We start from the raw sequence: 16,149 nt of genomic DNA on the forward strand, positions 1-16,149 counted from the left end.
TACCATAAAAATTTTTATTAAAAAAACAAAAAATACTATAGCAACAACAAGTTTGTCATAATATATACATAAACTGTATAATGGGTATAATGTTAGGCAGTTATGTTTAGTTAAATCTGAATTTCACAGATACTTAACTAGAACTTGAATAATACAATGAATAGTACATCTGATACATTTTCATATTGACAGTATTTTGGAATATACACTCAGCAAATCAAAGGGAGAGAAATTATGTTTTTTAGTGGCATAGAGCCAGAAAAAAAGTCCCCCTGTAGTCAATAATTGTATCCCTTAAAACTCATCTTTGATCACCAAAGTTATATATTTAAAAGTCTATAAAATTCTTCATGCCTTAAAACCTCTTGAATATAACTCTACAGCCTAGCCATGAATATGCAAATTGGCCCCCGCCTCCACTCACTCACACCAGCTCAGAGATTGACTCGTTGACGATCACACGTTGACCTGATTGGTTACAAGGTAGTTTGTGACGTCAGAAACACCAGCGATTTCAAACCGCGTTTTTGAGACTGTCTTTGGTTCACTGCAGTTTTAAGGAGAAAATACTCAGCAATGGTGTTGACTTGTGCATTTGTACATGGTTTGTCTCAAAGCATATTAAAAACAACACATATACATATAAACAACATTAAAAACGTGATTTTCACCACAGGGGGACTTTAAGAATGGCAAAAGAAACCAGAATACAGAGATGGAAAGCTTCGAACCCATCCAAAATCTTGTATCTGAGCGAAATCTGGTTGTTGCCCTTTCTACGGTGAATTCATCTGCAATGTAAACAAGAAAAACGTGTCATGTCATTTTCTGATTATGTTAGTTTGCTTTTCTTAAATATATAGATGCTTAAACAGTTATGTTTTGCTTATTAGTGACAGCCCCAAATTACCCACAAGATACGGTTCTGAGCAACAGCCTGAAAAACCATATTGAATTAAAATTTTATGGGTTTGAAAATGCACAGTTAGGGGTACAGTTAGGGATTCAAGCGCGATTAGAGGAAAAAAAGAAGTTAAATCTGTACTGGCGTGCTGTCCGTGAATCTCCTGTCTGTGTGACACACACATGACTTGTGCGCACAGAAAGCCTCTTCAGACAGCGCACATTTCTTTCGCGCTTGAACAGACAAAAACACACAAACGTATGCCAAAATGCCCGCTTTGTCGAGTATCCTCGGAAGCACAGTCTTAAATTAGTTAAACAAAGTCTTAAATGACTGTAAAGAGCTGTGAGGCCATGGGATATGTGTCAGATCCGCGTCATGTGCTTCAGATCTTCAGATCTCCAAATAAACCTGCAGCTGTGATGTCTGCCATTCACGTACAACCCCATTTCCAGAATAGTTGGGACATTTTGTAAAATGCAATCAAATCTAGAATCTGTGATTTGTTAATTCTCTTGAACCTTTATTTAACTTAAGAAAATATTTCAAATGTTTTCATTGACCAACTTAATTTTATTTTGTAAATATAAACAAGTTTTGATTTCGATGGCTGCAACACACTCCACAAAAGTTGGTACAGAGGCACGTTTACCACTGTGTCACATCACCTCTCCTTTTAATTACACTTTTTAATCATTTGGGAATTGAGGATACTAATTGCTGAAGTTTTGCAAGTGGAATTTTCGCCCAATCTTGTCTGATACAAGACAGCTGCTCAACAGTCCGTGGTCGTCATTGTCTGATTCTCCTTTTCATGATGGTTCATACATTTTCAATAAGAGACAGAGCTGGACTGCAGGCAGTCAGACACATCCACTCTAGTGTAGAGTGACTAGAAACCACTCAGTTTTAGCATGTGCAGAAAGAATGAGGCCTGGCATTGTCTTGCTTCCCAGGAAAGGTGCCATCTTGATGGCAGTTTCTGTCTCTGTATAATGCAAATATATGCCTCCACATCACACAAATGCAAGTCACCCATGCCGTTTGCACTGATGCAACCCATACCATGACAAATGTTTGCTTTTGCACTTGTCACTGATGAAAATCTGGATGGTCCCTGTCGTCTTTGAGACTGAGAACTCGATGTCTGTTTTTCCCAAAAACAAGCTGAAACATGGAGTCATCTGACCACAGCACACACTTCCACTGTGTTTTAGACCATCTGAGATGAGCTCGGGCCCAGAGGACTCGCCGGCATCTCCGCATAGAACTGATGTATAGCTTTCTCTTTGCGTAACAGAGATTCAAGTGGCATTCCTTAATGCAGCGTCAGACTTTGTTCAGTGAAAAAGACTGAGAAGCTCCTTTTTCACCCAAACATGATACCATCACCTATTACCAAGTCACCTACTCATTGTGGACTGTTTCAAAAGAGTTGGATAATCTAACCTTTATAATCTTTTCACTTTTATTTTTGCCTCTGTCCCAACTTTTTTGTAGTGTGTCGCAGCCATCAATATCAAACTTTTTTATATTTACAAAATACAATTATGTTGATCAGTGAAAACATTGGAAAACTTTTCTTTACACTTTTGTCAGTTAAAAAAAGGTTCAAGATAATTAACGAATCACAGATTGTGAATTTTAGTGCATTTTACAAAATGTTCCAACTTTTCTGGAAATGGGGTTGTAAATCAAAGAACAAAAGACAAAGGAAAAAAAAAAGAAATCAGAGAAAATCACTTACTACTCTTGACTGAATAACTTCTGTAGCTTTAATAAGTATTAATCTACAATAAATGTATAATTTATGCAGTGAGGAACCGTGAAGTAACTTTATTTAATTTCTGTATATTTCCTACCTGTTAGATCAAATATTTAAAATACTGCTTTTATGTTGTTTCTACATTAATTTGGAGATTATAGGCCCTTGCACACTGAGTCCAAAATTCGCGTCCGAAATTTTCGCACGTTAAAAAATAAATACGACCTCACGTTATGTCAATCACGCTTGCACACTGCCTCCGAAACTTTCCTCCGTCAAAAGAAAAATTCGAATAAGGTTCGCGTAATTTTCTGCGTTTTTCGCATCCGTAGCAAGCATTTTGAATGGTGTTTTGACAATTCAGAGCCACCGAATCACGAATGCGAAAAAACGCATGCGATAATTTCGGACTCGGTGTGCAAGGGCCTTAAAGGTGCAGTAGGTGATTTGGGAAATGCTAATGTTAGCCTGCTAGCATTGAAAGCATACGATCCCACCCTCCCTGCAAATCGCCGTCCAAACCATGCCTCCTCCACAACACATGAAGGCACACACACACACATCTGCTTCCTCCACAACACATGAAGGCACACACACACATCTGCTCTCAGCAAAGGGTCACAAGAGACGGCGTTAAACTACCTCATGTCTCAAAGCACATAAAATAACAATAAAAATGAACGTAAACAACTTGGAGAACTCTGACCAGTACCACCTGACTTCTGCAGATTCATTGCGGTGTTGATATGGAAACGCATAATTCAAATGTGCGAGGACATGAACAGCTCCGGTTGGAGCGTCACGGGTTGCCATCTCTTAATTACGGTAGTTATGGCGTGAACGCAGCATACGCTCGTTGTTTTGGAGGAACTGTAAATGGCGGCTGCTGTTTGTTTGCGGTGCTCCATGATCAACATCTGTCTAAATCTTTATAGCGCGAAACGCGCTGATGACGTATGATGTCTGCGTGAACAGGGTGCGTGAAGGTATGTAAAAACAAACCCTGACAGGCAGGTAGGACATTGTATTATTTCATTCGGACCGAATATAATGATTGGATTTACATTTTATGGTCCTATGCCTTCCACAGCCAATATATATTTATAAAAACACATTTAGACCATTTAACATAGTGATTGCTATCAGGATATGAGGAGACTTTCAACCAGTATAACAAAAAATCTTTCTGTAGAGAATCACCTATTGCACCTTCAACTGTAAAACTATTACAATTTAAAAATGTATTCAAAACTTTAATGTTAGGTGCGATCAATCATGACTAATTACAGAAAAATAAGCAATTAATTAGTTCATTTTTTTAAATCGATTGATAGCACTAATATATATATATATATATATAGTTTTTAAATATGTAAAAAATTATATTTACAGCGCTTTCAAACTCAAAGGGACTGAGGTGCTGGGTGATAATTTCAAACATTCCAGGAGACATCGGAGGTTCAGGAGAGGAACATGCATGTTGGACTGGACCACTGAGAAAGTAAAAGAAAATCATTAGTATCAGTTCATACAATCATACAACACCGAGAGACAACAAATTATAAAATTAAATATTAATCTGAAAGAAATGAAGATACTCACTTCCGACGGGAAATTGGAACTAACTGTGTCTGAATGTAAGGACAAACTGGAAAAGGGAAAAACAACAATAAAAAAACTGCATTTTAGCATATGCTATTTCTAATCTTTCTACAACTGCGCACTTTCCACAAATATAGTTAAAAAAGAGGTGCTTAACCTTAATTAAATATTAAATAAAATATTAAATGAGCTAATTATAATGAATGGTTTTCAACTTTAAACACAAGTACAGTATAAAACTTTGATTTGTGTGACTATAATTTTCTAACAAAATACATAAAGTAAACATTAACATTCAATAGAAAAAAAAGTGTATTAAACATAAATAAAATGAAACACTCCAGTGGCCTAGACAAGAAATGTACAGTTTTCTACCATCGTGCTTATAATGTTTTCTGCCATCCTGCAGCCTGAACCTCTGTAGGCAAACCACCCTTACAGTAGATAATGAGATTATATAAAGATTTCCTGAGCCTTCCTGCCATTTCTTAGGCGTGTCACAACTGTTCAGAATGTTTTCATTTTTTCTGATGGAGAAACAGTAACAGGGCTGTACACAAAATATGGAACACAGTGTAATATTATAAACCAGATAAAGTTTATAGACATCTAACCTTTGTTTTGCTGGCTATTGTAATGTTTTCCAAAAGCCTCGTCCTTCGGGATGTCGGGGTAAAGGAACTTCAGAGGATTCTCTGGGACAACACCATCTGCAATGACCTTATAGTCCCGTATTATATCAGCAATGGGCAAGGCGTTGAGACGGTTTTTCGTGTACGGCTCTACAGAGATGAACTTTGGGTCTCCTGTGGGCAGAATACATGTAAAAACATATTACAATTAAGACAATACAACAAAGACAAATTAAAATAAGGACACTTGAATTGTAGCTATAAGATAAAAGGCATCTTCTAAATTTTGGAACAACTCCAAGGGTGGAATTTCCCTCAGCAAATCCCAGTGAGGATATCACTTGGATAACAACTGCTTAACTTGGCACGAGTTCCTGAACTGGGTGGGCTTGCAAACAGAACATTTTAACTGTTCACTGCGTGGAACTTGTTTTGTGTTACTATCTTTGTTTTACAACTGGACACCTGTGACATCATGTCTCCTACCTGTGAATATGGTCATTCAAACATAATATATAGCAGAAAAACAAACCATTTTCATCCTGCTCAACCCAGGTGAAGGTGATTCCTCCAAGGTGACTTTCGCTAAAGCGTAGCAGGAATGTCCCTGGCTTCTTCTCCTTCAATAAGGCGCGTTCCATCTCTTTACTCACAAATCCCATTATGTAACTGACAACCAAAAACAGCAGAATTCATTGAGAAGCAGAAAGAAGTTTTGCAAAGAGCAACAAATTAATCCAGAATGGCAGATTAATCAAAAGATCTCTCATTTATAAATATACTGATTAATATATTTGGTTAAAACAGTTCAACCTAATTTAAAGTAGTTTACCCAATAGTTGTATTAATGTATTGCATGGTTATTAGAATAACAGAACTATTATGTGTTCCATTTATCATGCAAGAAGATTAGGCCACTGACCCATCAATCCAAACAGGAAGTAAATGTTTCTTAATAAGGTCCAGGATAGAGTCTAGCCACAGCCAAAAACTAAATGATTTGCCAGGGATGTTTTCCTGAGAGCAACAGAAAAAAACAACAAAAAAAAACATTGGATTTATATTGTTGTGCTTTTCATGATGCTCAAGTACAATTTGAACATAACAAGAGAATATAATATTTATTCAATATTACCTTCCAGAACTTGGACCAAGAAACCTGGCAGTCATTAAAAGAAGCGTGTTGACCTTCAGAAACAATTACAAAACACTGTTTAGATGGAGGCAAAAATTTGTTCACAATAAAACTAAAGGGGAAAAACGGAACACAGTGTAAAGCAGCTGACAATGACATAAAATTATAGATAATATACTATAATATCATAATAATCCAACATGTTTATAAAAACATACCCAGAAGTTTATCTCCCAGCATGTTAAGCTGCTCCTTGTTGAGTCCTCGGCCTGCAAAACTTGAGAACTGCCAGCTGAGCACCTCAGAGAGTTGGCTCCAACTTGCCCGCAAAGGGTTACCGAAGAACCCAAGGTTCTAAACATGTCAGAGAAGTTCAAATAGTACTCTAAGTCAAGTCTGGTCACTGATTAAAACTATGACCTCTAGTTCTTTTAGTCATATAATACAACACTAGACCACATGCAGACCGTAACCATGTTTCTACCAAGTGCTGCAAGCTCTGGACAAGATACTTTAAGTCTAGATATCCATTCATTTGCATCTGCATCAGAACTTTGAGAAGCCCACCTTAGGGTCGTCAGTAAGCAGGTTGTACCACATGACGGAGGCCCAGCCCCCTGGAAGCTGACTGACATTGGAGATGACCACCAGTGGCAGGGAGCACGTCTGCACAGGAAAAAATATAAACCAAGTAAGCGGTATTATGGTTAATAACAAAAAAGACCATAAAAGCATTGTATTAGCACACTTATTTCCCATGCCCATTACAGCTGTTCTTGTCAGAATTGTAAATTGTCATGTAATAATTGATAAAACATGTAATTTATGAATCTATATAAATAAAACATTACAGACAAAAACCTAACCCTAACCCTAACCCTATGAGTCATAATTTTCAATGAAACTTTAAATACAACTACTCCTACATATTTTCCTGTAAAGTGATGAACATTGAGAAATACAATATACCATTAAAACTGACTTGACTTTAATAAAAATATCTAAGTATGGCTATAGTAGTAAAATATTTCTGTTTCAAATGTCATTTTGAACTTTCTATTCATCAAAGAATCCTGAAAAAAATATATAACAGTTTCCATAAAAATATATTTATGAGGGATCAAGTGACACTGAAGACTGGAAATTCAACTTTGCTTTATATTTTAAGTGTATTTTTCTAAGTGTAAAATTTCTAAGGCATGAATATGAATATATATATATATATATATATAAGGCATGGTTTTATATCATATATATATTATATATCATATTTTATACATATATATGTAATGTGTGTGTGTTTGACCCTGGACCACAAAAACAGTCACATGGGTAAAAAAAATTTAATTGAGATTTATACATCACATGAATCACACACACCTCAAGATCAATATCCAGGCCCTGTAACATCAGCATGGCCTCAAAGTTGAGTGAGTGTAACTCCTCTGTTACTGACAGGGGACCCTGTAATAAAGAAACGCAGTACTGTTACACTTCAATGCCAAGATCAAGAATATACAGTCAGTGTGAGGCTGCCCTCTGTTGGCACTTGGCAGGATGGTGCATTCCACATCGACTAACAACACGACAAAAACATCTCATAACAAGACATAAGGCATTACGTAGGACTTTTAAGAATAAAAAAATGGGCCTCTGTAAGAGACACTGCAGTCTTTCTTACCTCATTTCCTTTTCCTCCGGTAGGACACTTTCTCTCTTTCAGCTGCTGCAGAACACAAAGACATCATGAAACAACTTCCCTCTTAAAGGCACAGTTCACCAAAAAAAATGTACTTTTTTTTTTTTTTTTACACCCTCATGTTCATTTTCACACAGCTCATTTGGACAGTAGTTTATAGTGGCAACACAATTTTAAGCTCAACAAAGAAAAAAAAAGAAAAGAAAAAGAACGCCATTTATGTGAGTTATTCACTTTTTGGAACCATGGTTACAACAAACTGTCCTTGTATGGAATAAAAGCTTCACAATTTCTCCTTTTATGTTTCACGGAAAACAGCATCAGCATATGGGTTTGGAACAACATGAGGGTGAGTAAATAATGACTCATTTACTTTCCCACAGTGGGTGAACTAATAATTTAATAGAAAGTCTCATAATAAATCATATTGCTCTTGATATCATGTGCTAGAATTCAGAGTGAAGTACCAGATGCCTGAACTCTACAGAAAGGCAGCCAGTCGACTCCTCAACATCCATCACTTTGGTGTTGTTGGTGAGGATGAAGAACTGTCTGTTCCTATAAGGAAATATCAGTAATGTTAATTATGATATTTTCTGTTTAGTCACAATTTCCTCAGTACTGTTAATTACAGTAACCCACTATGTATTCTACAGAATTTAGCTTGTAAAGCATTGCTGTCTCCCTCCCCCCACACATGGCTGAAAAACTCATATTGAGATTCGGCCTGAATAAACAACAGGAAGTTGCTTCTTCTCTTTGAGGTTGAGTGCACTCACACTTTGCCTGGCGGAAGGTCTCTGCACACACAAATAGAAAAGGGTAGAAAAACATGGTCACTTTGGGCTAAACACACCTGTCATACAAACATTGCTTGCAAAAATGATTTTGAAACAGACTTGATTGTAAATGTAAGAAAGAGTATAGGTTATGCTATTGATGATTAATGATTATAGCGATCATAATATGTGGGTTATACCTAGTGTGCAGTACTTTTTCATGTCCCTATCATATACTGTGTGTCGTAATATATATTTCACAATTTTAATGATGGAATTCATATTATTTTAATATAATATAAATTTATCATATAAATTTAAATTCTTTAAATTTATACGGAGTCAACTTTCACTGCAAGAATTTATTTGCATTCTTTGATTTTTTCCTCATTGTTCTTATTGTATTACTTCACGGTCACAATCAGGAAAATCTACTCTCAGACCTTTACATACCTTATACAAACGTGCTCTAAAGGCATTTGACAAGAAACCTATTAGATACCATCATTGTCTTATAATCCAAAAGCACAATTTCTTTACTTTTGACAATTTTATTATATTTTACAATTGTTGTTTAATGTATAAAATTGTAAATGATCTTGCACCTCCTCCTTTAAAAGCATTTGTTGCTTCACGTAGAGAAAACACAAGACAAACAAGGGCTTCATCAAGAGGTGCCTGTGAAGCACATTTTAGAGTAACTGAGTTTGGTCGATCAGCTTTTTCTGTTAAAAACTGGAATAACTTACCAATTAGACAATGTCATACTTTGACACAGTTCAAGCTGCATTTGAAAATGTGGTTAAAAAGGAGTCAGGTCTGTAATCATTAAATACTCTTGTTTTGTCAAGGTTTTATAATTATGGGGGATTGATTTTTGTAATATTATGTGATTTTATAGGATGTATATTGAGATTTTTTGGTAGTAATATTGTTGTATTTATTGTTAATTGATAGAAAATGTGTCGTATATTTTTTTCTTGTGGGATATTACATTGTGTGTAATGTGATTTGGTACTTTCTGCCCAAGGACTGGAGATGAAATTTAGCTCTGTAGCTAATTCTGGGACAGTTTCTTACTGTCCATTGTCCCTGTCAAATAAATTAATAAAAAAATTAAAAAGATTAGGGATTATGATTATTTTAAGGAATTTATCTTCAATAATTTCACTACAGGTACTTTGGTTTGAGTGGATGTTATAACTTTTGTAATGTGCAGCATTAATGTCTAAGAAACATTCCAGTTTTTTTTTTATATCTAATCAAAATAAAGTAAAGAAAGCATTTTGTCTTGGGAAATATTGAATATTGCTTTTTATAGATTATATATAGTTTTGAGTTTTGTCTCAGTTGTTAATGAATCTATGTTGAGGCTAACTAAGTGATCTATTTATATAATGAACATATATACAATGTATTATTCTTCAACTAAAGGCACCTGAGTTCATTGACATCATTCTCCAGGAAGTGACATCATATGTGGTAGGAAAGCAACAGAACAAACCTCAGTAAATATTATGATGAATAATGTGGTGTTTTCTGACATTAGATGGTTTATTTCACTCTAAAACATTCCATGCTGTATAATAAAAATAACAGAAATCTATATGATAATATCAATATGCTACATAAGAGTAAAAAAACTAAAAATATAAATACATTGTGTAAGTAAACAAGTTATAAATATTGTTTAAGTGTCTGATCTTGACCAGATTATATTTCTTTAAGACTCAACACTTTACCCTTTTACAGAAATATTTCCTCATATTACAGCACCAGTATATTTCTTTTTAATAAGTTGGGTTGAAAAAGTATTGCATAATATGAATGACCCAGGTTTTCAAGATAAAATGTAGACATAATTCAGGAAACATACTTATCGAATGTTGTCTTGACTTTGAGTTGATAATCCACCTCAGGTAACTTAACCAGCAATCTAAAAAGAAAAAAAAGTGAACTTAAATGGGCAATATTTGTGTTTGACTAAAGGCAGTCGACTCGTTGCGAAGTTAGACTTGTTTACATGAAGAGTTTGGAGGAGGCTGTGGTTCATACCTGACCTTGGTGGTAAACTGCACCTGTGTTTTGATGATTAGAGGTTTCTGAGGGTGTGTAGGCATGCAGGGCTGCTTCTCCACCACAAAGGAGCTGCAAACATGACCAGGAAAGATTATTCAGGCCTCCTGATCATCCAAGCACATCCTTTTCTATTGTTCTCATTCATTGAGTTTAACGTTTTTATGCCACTATAATCCCAAAGTGAATTGTTGTGCCTTAGTTGTAAATAAATGTAATGTGTTTCCCTAAATTGTACCTTTTAATGAGGTGGTAGATGAGGTATTTGACTTGCTCCTCCATCTGAGGTCTCTGGAGAGGGATTGGATCGCTCTCGTAAGTGACTTTCAGAATCAGCTCGCCCAGTTTGTCCAGCTGCCTTTTAATCTGGAACAGACTCTGGGCTGTCAGGGTAAACCTGTAAAAGTGATATCACATTAACATTAGGTTTGATTAAAAGGTCCTAATCTACTTGCAACCATAAAACTGTAACACCATAACAACACCCTAGAAACCAGCCACAATACTCCAGAAACTGCCTAGCAAGCGTTCAGAAAACCTAAGAAACCACCTAGAAAGACTTCCGTTTAAAAAGTTTGGAGACTGTAAGATTTTTTTTATGTTTATGAAAGCAGTCTCTAATGCTGACCAAGGCTAATACAGTAAAAACAGTAATATTGTGAAATATTATTACAATTTCTAAAGTAATTTATTCCTGTGATGCAAAGCTGATTTTCTGGAATTTCAGCATCATTATTCCAGTCTTCGGTGTCACATGATTCTTCAGAAATCATTCTGATATGCTGATTTGGTGCTTTAAGAAATATTTCTTAATATTATTAATGTTGAAAACAGCAGCTGCTTTACATTTTTTGTAAACCATGACATTTTTTCAAGATAGAAATCTTTATTACATTGTAGACATCTTTACTGTCACTTTTGGTCAATTTTTAATGCATAATGCTTAATATAAGTATAAAAAACTGACACCAAACTTTTGAACGGTAGTGTACATGCCTTCAAACTCCAAATCTCTTGCAGTTTTACTTCCTCCTTGTCTTTACATTGAGCTTGTCTTTACATTGAGCACTGTGACAGACTTTTTAGTATGACAACATTTAAAAAATCTATATTAAACATCAGAACAGAACAATAACAGAAATATTATATTATTTCTTTTTATTATATTTCTCTATATTTATATAGCGTCATACCAGTTCTGGAGCTGGTCCAGTCCTATCAGAACCGGTCCTCCGATGCAGGCGATCTGCTGCCTCCGTTTCCATTCCTTAAGTTCAGGGTTAAGCTGGGAGGAAATCAGGGCATCGATTTCTTTTATAACATCTGCGATCTTTGACAAAATCTCCTGCAAAGGTACAACAAAGAGCAAAAACCAATAGTTAAACAGTTAAACAATGACCAGCCAACAACAATGCACACATCTGAGCAAAGACGTGTGAAAATCTCTCAAACCACCCCTCTGAGGCAGGAAGTACCCACGGTACTTCTGAAAGTGCGAAACAATCTATATAAACAATACCTTTGACAAACGAGAAGAAGAGGAAATGGTTGTGAAGAGAAACACAGAAAAGAGTAATAACAGCCTAGAGAAACACTTGCCTTTCTTTTGAAATCCAGGCGATTCAGTATTTCCTGAAGTGTAGTGACTTCTTGCTTCATGGACAAAGAGTTCCTCTCAACTGGATCTACAGAATTTTAGAAGATGTATTTCAAAAACCATCTCTCATATTATTTGCTATATTATATCATAAAACGGCAGGATGGAGGCATTTTTGGAACACATTCTGAAGTTATGATGGTCATGCGACGGCTCACCTCGAAGTTGGAGCGTTTTGTAGCGAAAGTCAAAATCATCCTGCATGTCTTCAAGATACTTCACAGCCTGGTCCAGCATCTGATAGAGCGTGTTTGAATAATTCCACATGTCATGCATGCACTTTTTTCATAAACCTAAACCATGTCTGTGATGATAATACTAAACGTGAACTACCTGAACGCTGCTTCTAATCACTGCCACTTTGTTGTCAAGAACTTTCTGCTTCTCCAAAGCGGCTGAGTTTTGCAATGACTTCTCCAGTGGTCCCTGCCATTAATGAAATGGAAACATGAAAAACAGTAGATCAAAATCTACAGTGAGGTCCGCATGGAAAATCTGGGATTCAACAATTTTAACCTGGAGAATATACAAAAGTTTAGGTTTAAAAACAAAGAAACGTGATGACATGACATCGAATAAGAAATAGACTATTAAGGTTCTGCATTATCAAAGGTCAGAAATCAAATATGTGTATAATGTGGTTTTTGTTTGTCAAATCTGTGTTGGCAATACCTGTTCCTGCATGCTGGCTGTGGATAAGATGCGTCTTTCTTCCCTCAGGCAGTTACAGATGACGGCAGCCATGTGAATGGTATTCGCCTTGTATTTAACCTGAATGAGTGATGCAACAGCGTTTACTGACATGAGACCGGAAATTCTATTCACGCTACATCGTACACTGGTAAAACTACATTTTAATGTGAAAAAGGATAATCCAGTGGATGTCTGATTAGCTGGAATGTTTTCTGCAATATGTGAGGAAAGCAGGAGAATGTGGGACTCTGAGTGGGGAAAAAGGAGTAGAATCGCTATCCATTGAGGTTTATTGCTGTTATGCAAAGGTTAACAATCAATACAGCTTTTAAACATTTATTATTAATGAGATCTACAGCATAATTTGAAGTTGCACTTTAAAGGTGAACTAAGTAACTTTTTTTACCTTAACTGAACAGCTTCGGAGTCATTGGAATGGTTATAATACTTATTTCGGGTTGAATGGTGGTCGTTTCGCACCCCCCTGGTGCCCGTGAGCGGAAAATACGCACTTGCAACTTTGGGGCGGCGGGCCGCCGCGTCAGGAAGTATCGCGTGATATCAGGTCTCGCGATGTAAACAATTGCTTTGCGGCCAAAAGAAATCTGCTAAAATGCCGTCATTATTGCGCTCCCTCACGCTGTTCGAACCCGAATGAAGAAGACGTTTTAAAGAATGTCCCATCTGCTTTGATGTCGTTGATCTACTAGCCTCTGGTGTCTGAGAATAGCCAACGAGTTTTTACAACAGTGTTGTCAAATATCTATTCCGAAGCTGTGGGGGGAGCTCTAGAGAGAAACCTGCGAGCAAAAAGCGAGAATACAGCGAAGAAATCCCGAAGTTACTGAATGCAGCTTTAATTTACAGCACGTGCACTTACGTGTACTGACAGTGTGCTTACCTAAGAAAGTACTGGGTAGGGTTAAGGTTAGGTTTAGGGGTAGGGGTAGGTTCAGGGTTAGCACCTAGGTTTAACCTAGTTATTGTAATTTGCTTTTGTCAGTGTTTTTAATATCCACATTTAAGTACCCACTTCATTTAGGTGGAATTTAAAGTTCTAAAAATAATTGGCTGACAGTAAACGCTCAACCCCATTTACAGGAATCATGTATCATGGGGAATGTGACATAACAAGGGGTTAAGTAATCTTGGAAAGTGAAAGTTAAAATGAATAACCATTGATGTAAATGAAACAGACCATGGCAAAAATCTAATGCATGAAGTTATATAGGTCTGTTTTGTTTCCAATTAAGGAATGGGTTTGATTTTTAGCAGATTTGATATCAATGACATTTAGTCATGAGATACAAAAGCAATTATGTTTAATGTCATAATTAATGATGAACCTGATGCAACACGTCTAAATGTCCCATGTCTGATTTGACAGCATATGGCAGAGGGAAAAATGACTAGTGAAAATCAACTTATTTTAGTCTGGTCATCACACAAATGGCTTTAGAAGAGTGCACTTTAATTTTTGAGTGATTTTTTTCCTTGAAATACAGACTTTGTAGAGTTTCATATTCATTCAGGGGTTTAAGTGACATTTGTTAGATGGTACAGAAAATAATAATCATCTGTCAAGTTCTTTTGAACTTTTCTGTTTTTAGACCAAAAATATTGTGGGTGTTTCGTCTAGACGTTCTTTTTTTTTCATGCAATATTGATGATATTTGTAAAGGTTTAAAAAAAAAAAAAAATCCCAACCATTTTTGCAGCCTCCCTATAAACAGTCTATGTAAATAAGAAAAAAAAAGATGCTGTCTCCCCACGCTGTGCTCTGTCATTTTTGTGTTTTGGGGTAGCAACACCAGTTACAGACAGCTATGTAATTTTTTTTTAACAAAGCGAAACCCCCGACCTTTGATTCTTCGGTGGAAGTTTCTTTGAATTTATCTACTAAGAAATCCCCATAGCACCCACTCATGAAAACTCTGCACAATTGAATGGAATGTCTTCAGCAGCCTGAAAATACATTGAGAGTTTGCTTCGGTCAGTGATTTTACTCTAATTTTCTTGTTGTCTTCCTACAAGACTTCCTTTCAAGACTTTGCAACAACACATCAAAATAGTATCTTGTTTTAGTGTACATGTCAGCAATTGCGTATAGACTGCTGGAAAATATTCTCACTTACTAAATGTGGTAAACTCTACGTGAGGTAGGTGACCTCAGTGCAAAATTTTGGATAGGACTGTTTCCACTGAAGTCCATGAAAAGTTATCAGAAACCACATCTGAGTACACAAGCATCCGTTGACAACCGAATACAGCACTTAAATGATCATTTATAATTAACGTTTACTTGAGATATATAATTGTTATATAATTAGCTTGTTGACTATTACTATAAATCTCAATATTTAGCATTATGGATTATTTCCTGCAAAATGATCACAGAGAAAATATGAGCATCCATTTGTGCATTTAAATAAACATTCATATCAACATTTCACAAGTACATATGCGCACTTTCCTTTTCTTTCACTTCTCATAGTAGGTGAGAAAAAAATAGGCATGGAGGCATCACTAAACGAAACTACGCTTTTCATGAACAACTATAATTTAAAGGGCAAGAAAAATGCTTTCTTTAATGGAAATGATGATGTTGCATCAGACGGGTGGAAATTAACAGGAGGGCAATGTGCATCTGTTACCTGTATCTGATGAAATATTCGTTTTAGGTTGTGCCTGTGAAGAAAGTTTTGCTCCTGAGAACACTGTCTCTCCAGCTGAATGAGGAAGTTATTGAAGAGTACAGTAGCCATAGATTCATGGTTTGAAGCTGTTTCCCTGTGGCGATGAAAATTAAAATGCTTTAGGAGGAGGCATAATACCTTTATGCACTGGAATTGTGTTACAAACATATCATTTGTATTATGAGCATCAGAATATTTTAGATTGAATGTTCTGTGATAGATTAAAATGTGACTGAAAACACTAATTCTGATCAATATGTACAAACATCCACATACCAATCTTGGCTTTCGATCCAGCTGGCCAGCACCTGCCTCAGCTCCATTGGAAAGTTGTCATCATAAAAAAAGTCCACCTGTTCGAGGAACTTAATATCCAGTTGCTGGATTTGTTTCCATTGACTCATTGTGTTGCTGGGAAGAAAAGCAAAAAGGATAGAATTTAATTTTGATTTAGACTTAAATAAATCTATGAATGAAAATATATTGTAATATATCAAAAAAATAAAAAATA

The 16,149-nt window shown here is 35.9% G+C and overlaps 1 protein-coding gene across 2 annotated transcripts in view; it reads right to left on the reverse strand.

Moving 5' to 3' along the window:
- Window positions 1-16,149, reverse strand: part of stat4 (signal transducer and activator of transcription 4) — a 17,020-nt gene continuing 871 nt past the window's right edge. Inside the window, exons 2-24 of one of the 2 annotated variants that reach the window (XM_084420606.1) lie at window positions 15,915-16,049; window positions 15,597-15,732; window positions 12,922-13,020; window positions 12,583-12,675; window positions 12,408-12,486; window positions 12,192-12,277; window positions 11,786-11,937; window positions 10,831-10,989; window positions 10,572-10,664; window positions 10,393-10,452; window positions 8,517-8,537; window positions 8,205-8,295; window positions 7,720-7,761; window positions 7,419-7,502; window positions 6,606-6,704; window positions 6,257-6,392; window positions 6,039-6,091; window positions 5,826-5,920; window positions 5,436-5,572; window positions 4,886-5,077; window positions 4,272-4,317; window positions 4,060-4,162; window positions 1-791 (exon numbers count right to left, since the gene is read on the reverse strand). In XM_084420606.1, the coding sequence (XP_084276732.1) occupies window positions 777-791; window positions 4,060-4,162; window positions 4,272-4,317; window positions 4,886-5,077; window positions 5,436-5,572; window positions 5,826-5,920; window positions 6,039-6,091; window positions 6,257-6,392; window positions 6,606-6,704; window positions 7,419-7,502; window positions 7,720-7,761; window positions 8,205-8,295; window positions 8,517-8,537; window positions 10,393-10,452; window positions 10,572-10,664; window positions 10,831-10,989; window positions 11,786-11,937; window positions 12,192-12,277; window positions 12,408-12,486; window positions 12,583-12,675; window positions 12,922-13,020; window positions 15,597-15,732; window positions 15,915-16,042 (2,199 nt within the window). In that variant the 5' untranslated portion in view covers window positions 16,043-16,049 and the 3' untranslated portion in view covers window positions 1-776. Of the gene's footprint in view, window positions 792-4,059; window positions 4,163-4,271; window positions 4,318-4,885; window positions 5,078-5,435; window positions 5,573-5,825; window positions 5,921-6,038; window positions 6,092-6,256; window positions 6,393-6,605; window positions 6,705-7,418; window positions 7,503-7,719; window positions 7,765-8,204; window positions 8,296-8,516; window positions 8,538-10,392; window positions 10,453-10,571; window positions 10,665-10,830; window positions 10,990-11,785; window positions 11,938-12,191; window positions 12,278-12,407; window positions 12,487-12,582; window positions 12,676-12,921; window positions 13,021-15,596; window positions 15,733-15,914; window positions 16,050-16,149 lie in introns of both variants that reach the window. The other variant, XM_084420605.1, reaches the window with a different exon arrangement.

Source organism: Rutilus rutilus (genome assembly GCF_951802725.1).
Source record: "Rutilus rutilus genome assembly, chromosome: 10".
Lineage (NCBI taxonomy): Eukaryota > Metazoa > Chordata > Actinopteri > Cypriniformes > Leuciscidae > Rutilus > Rutilus rutilus.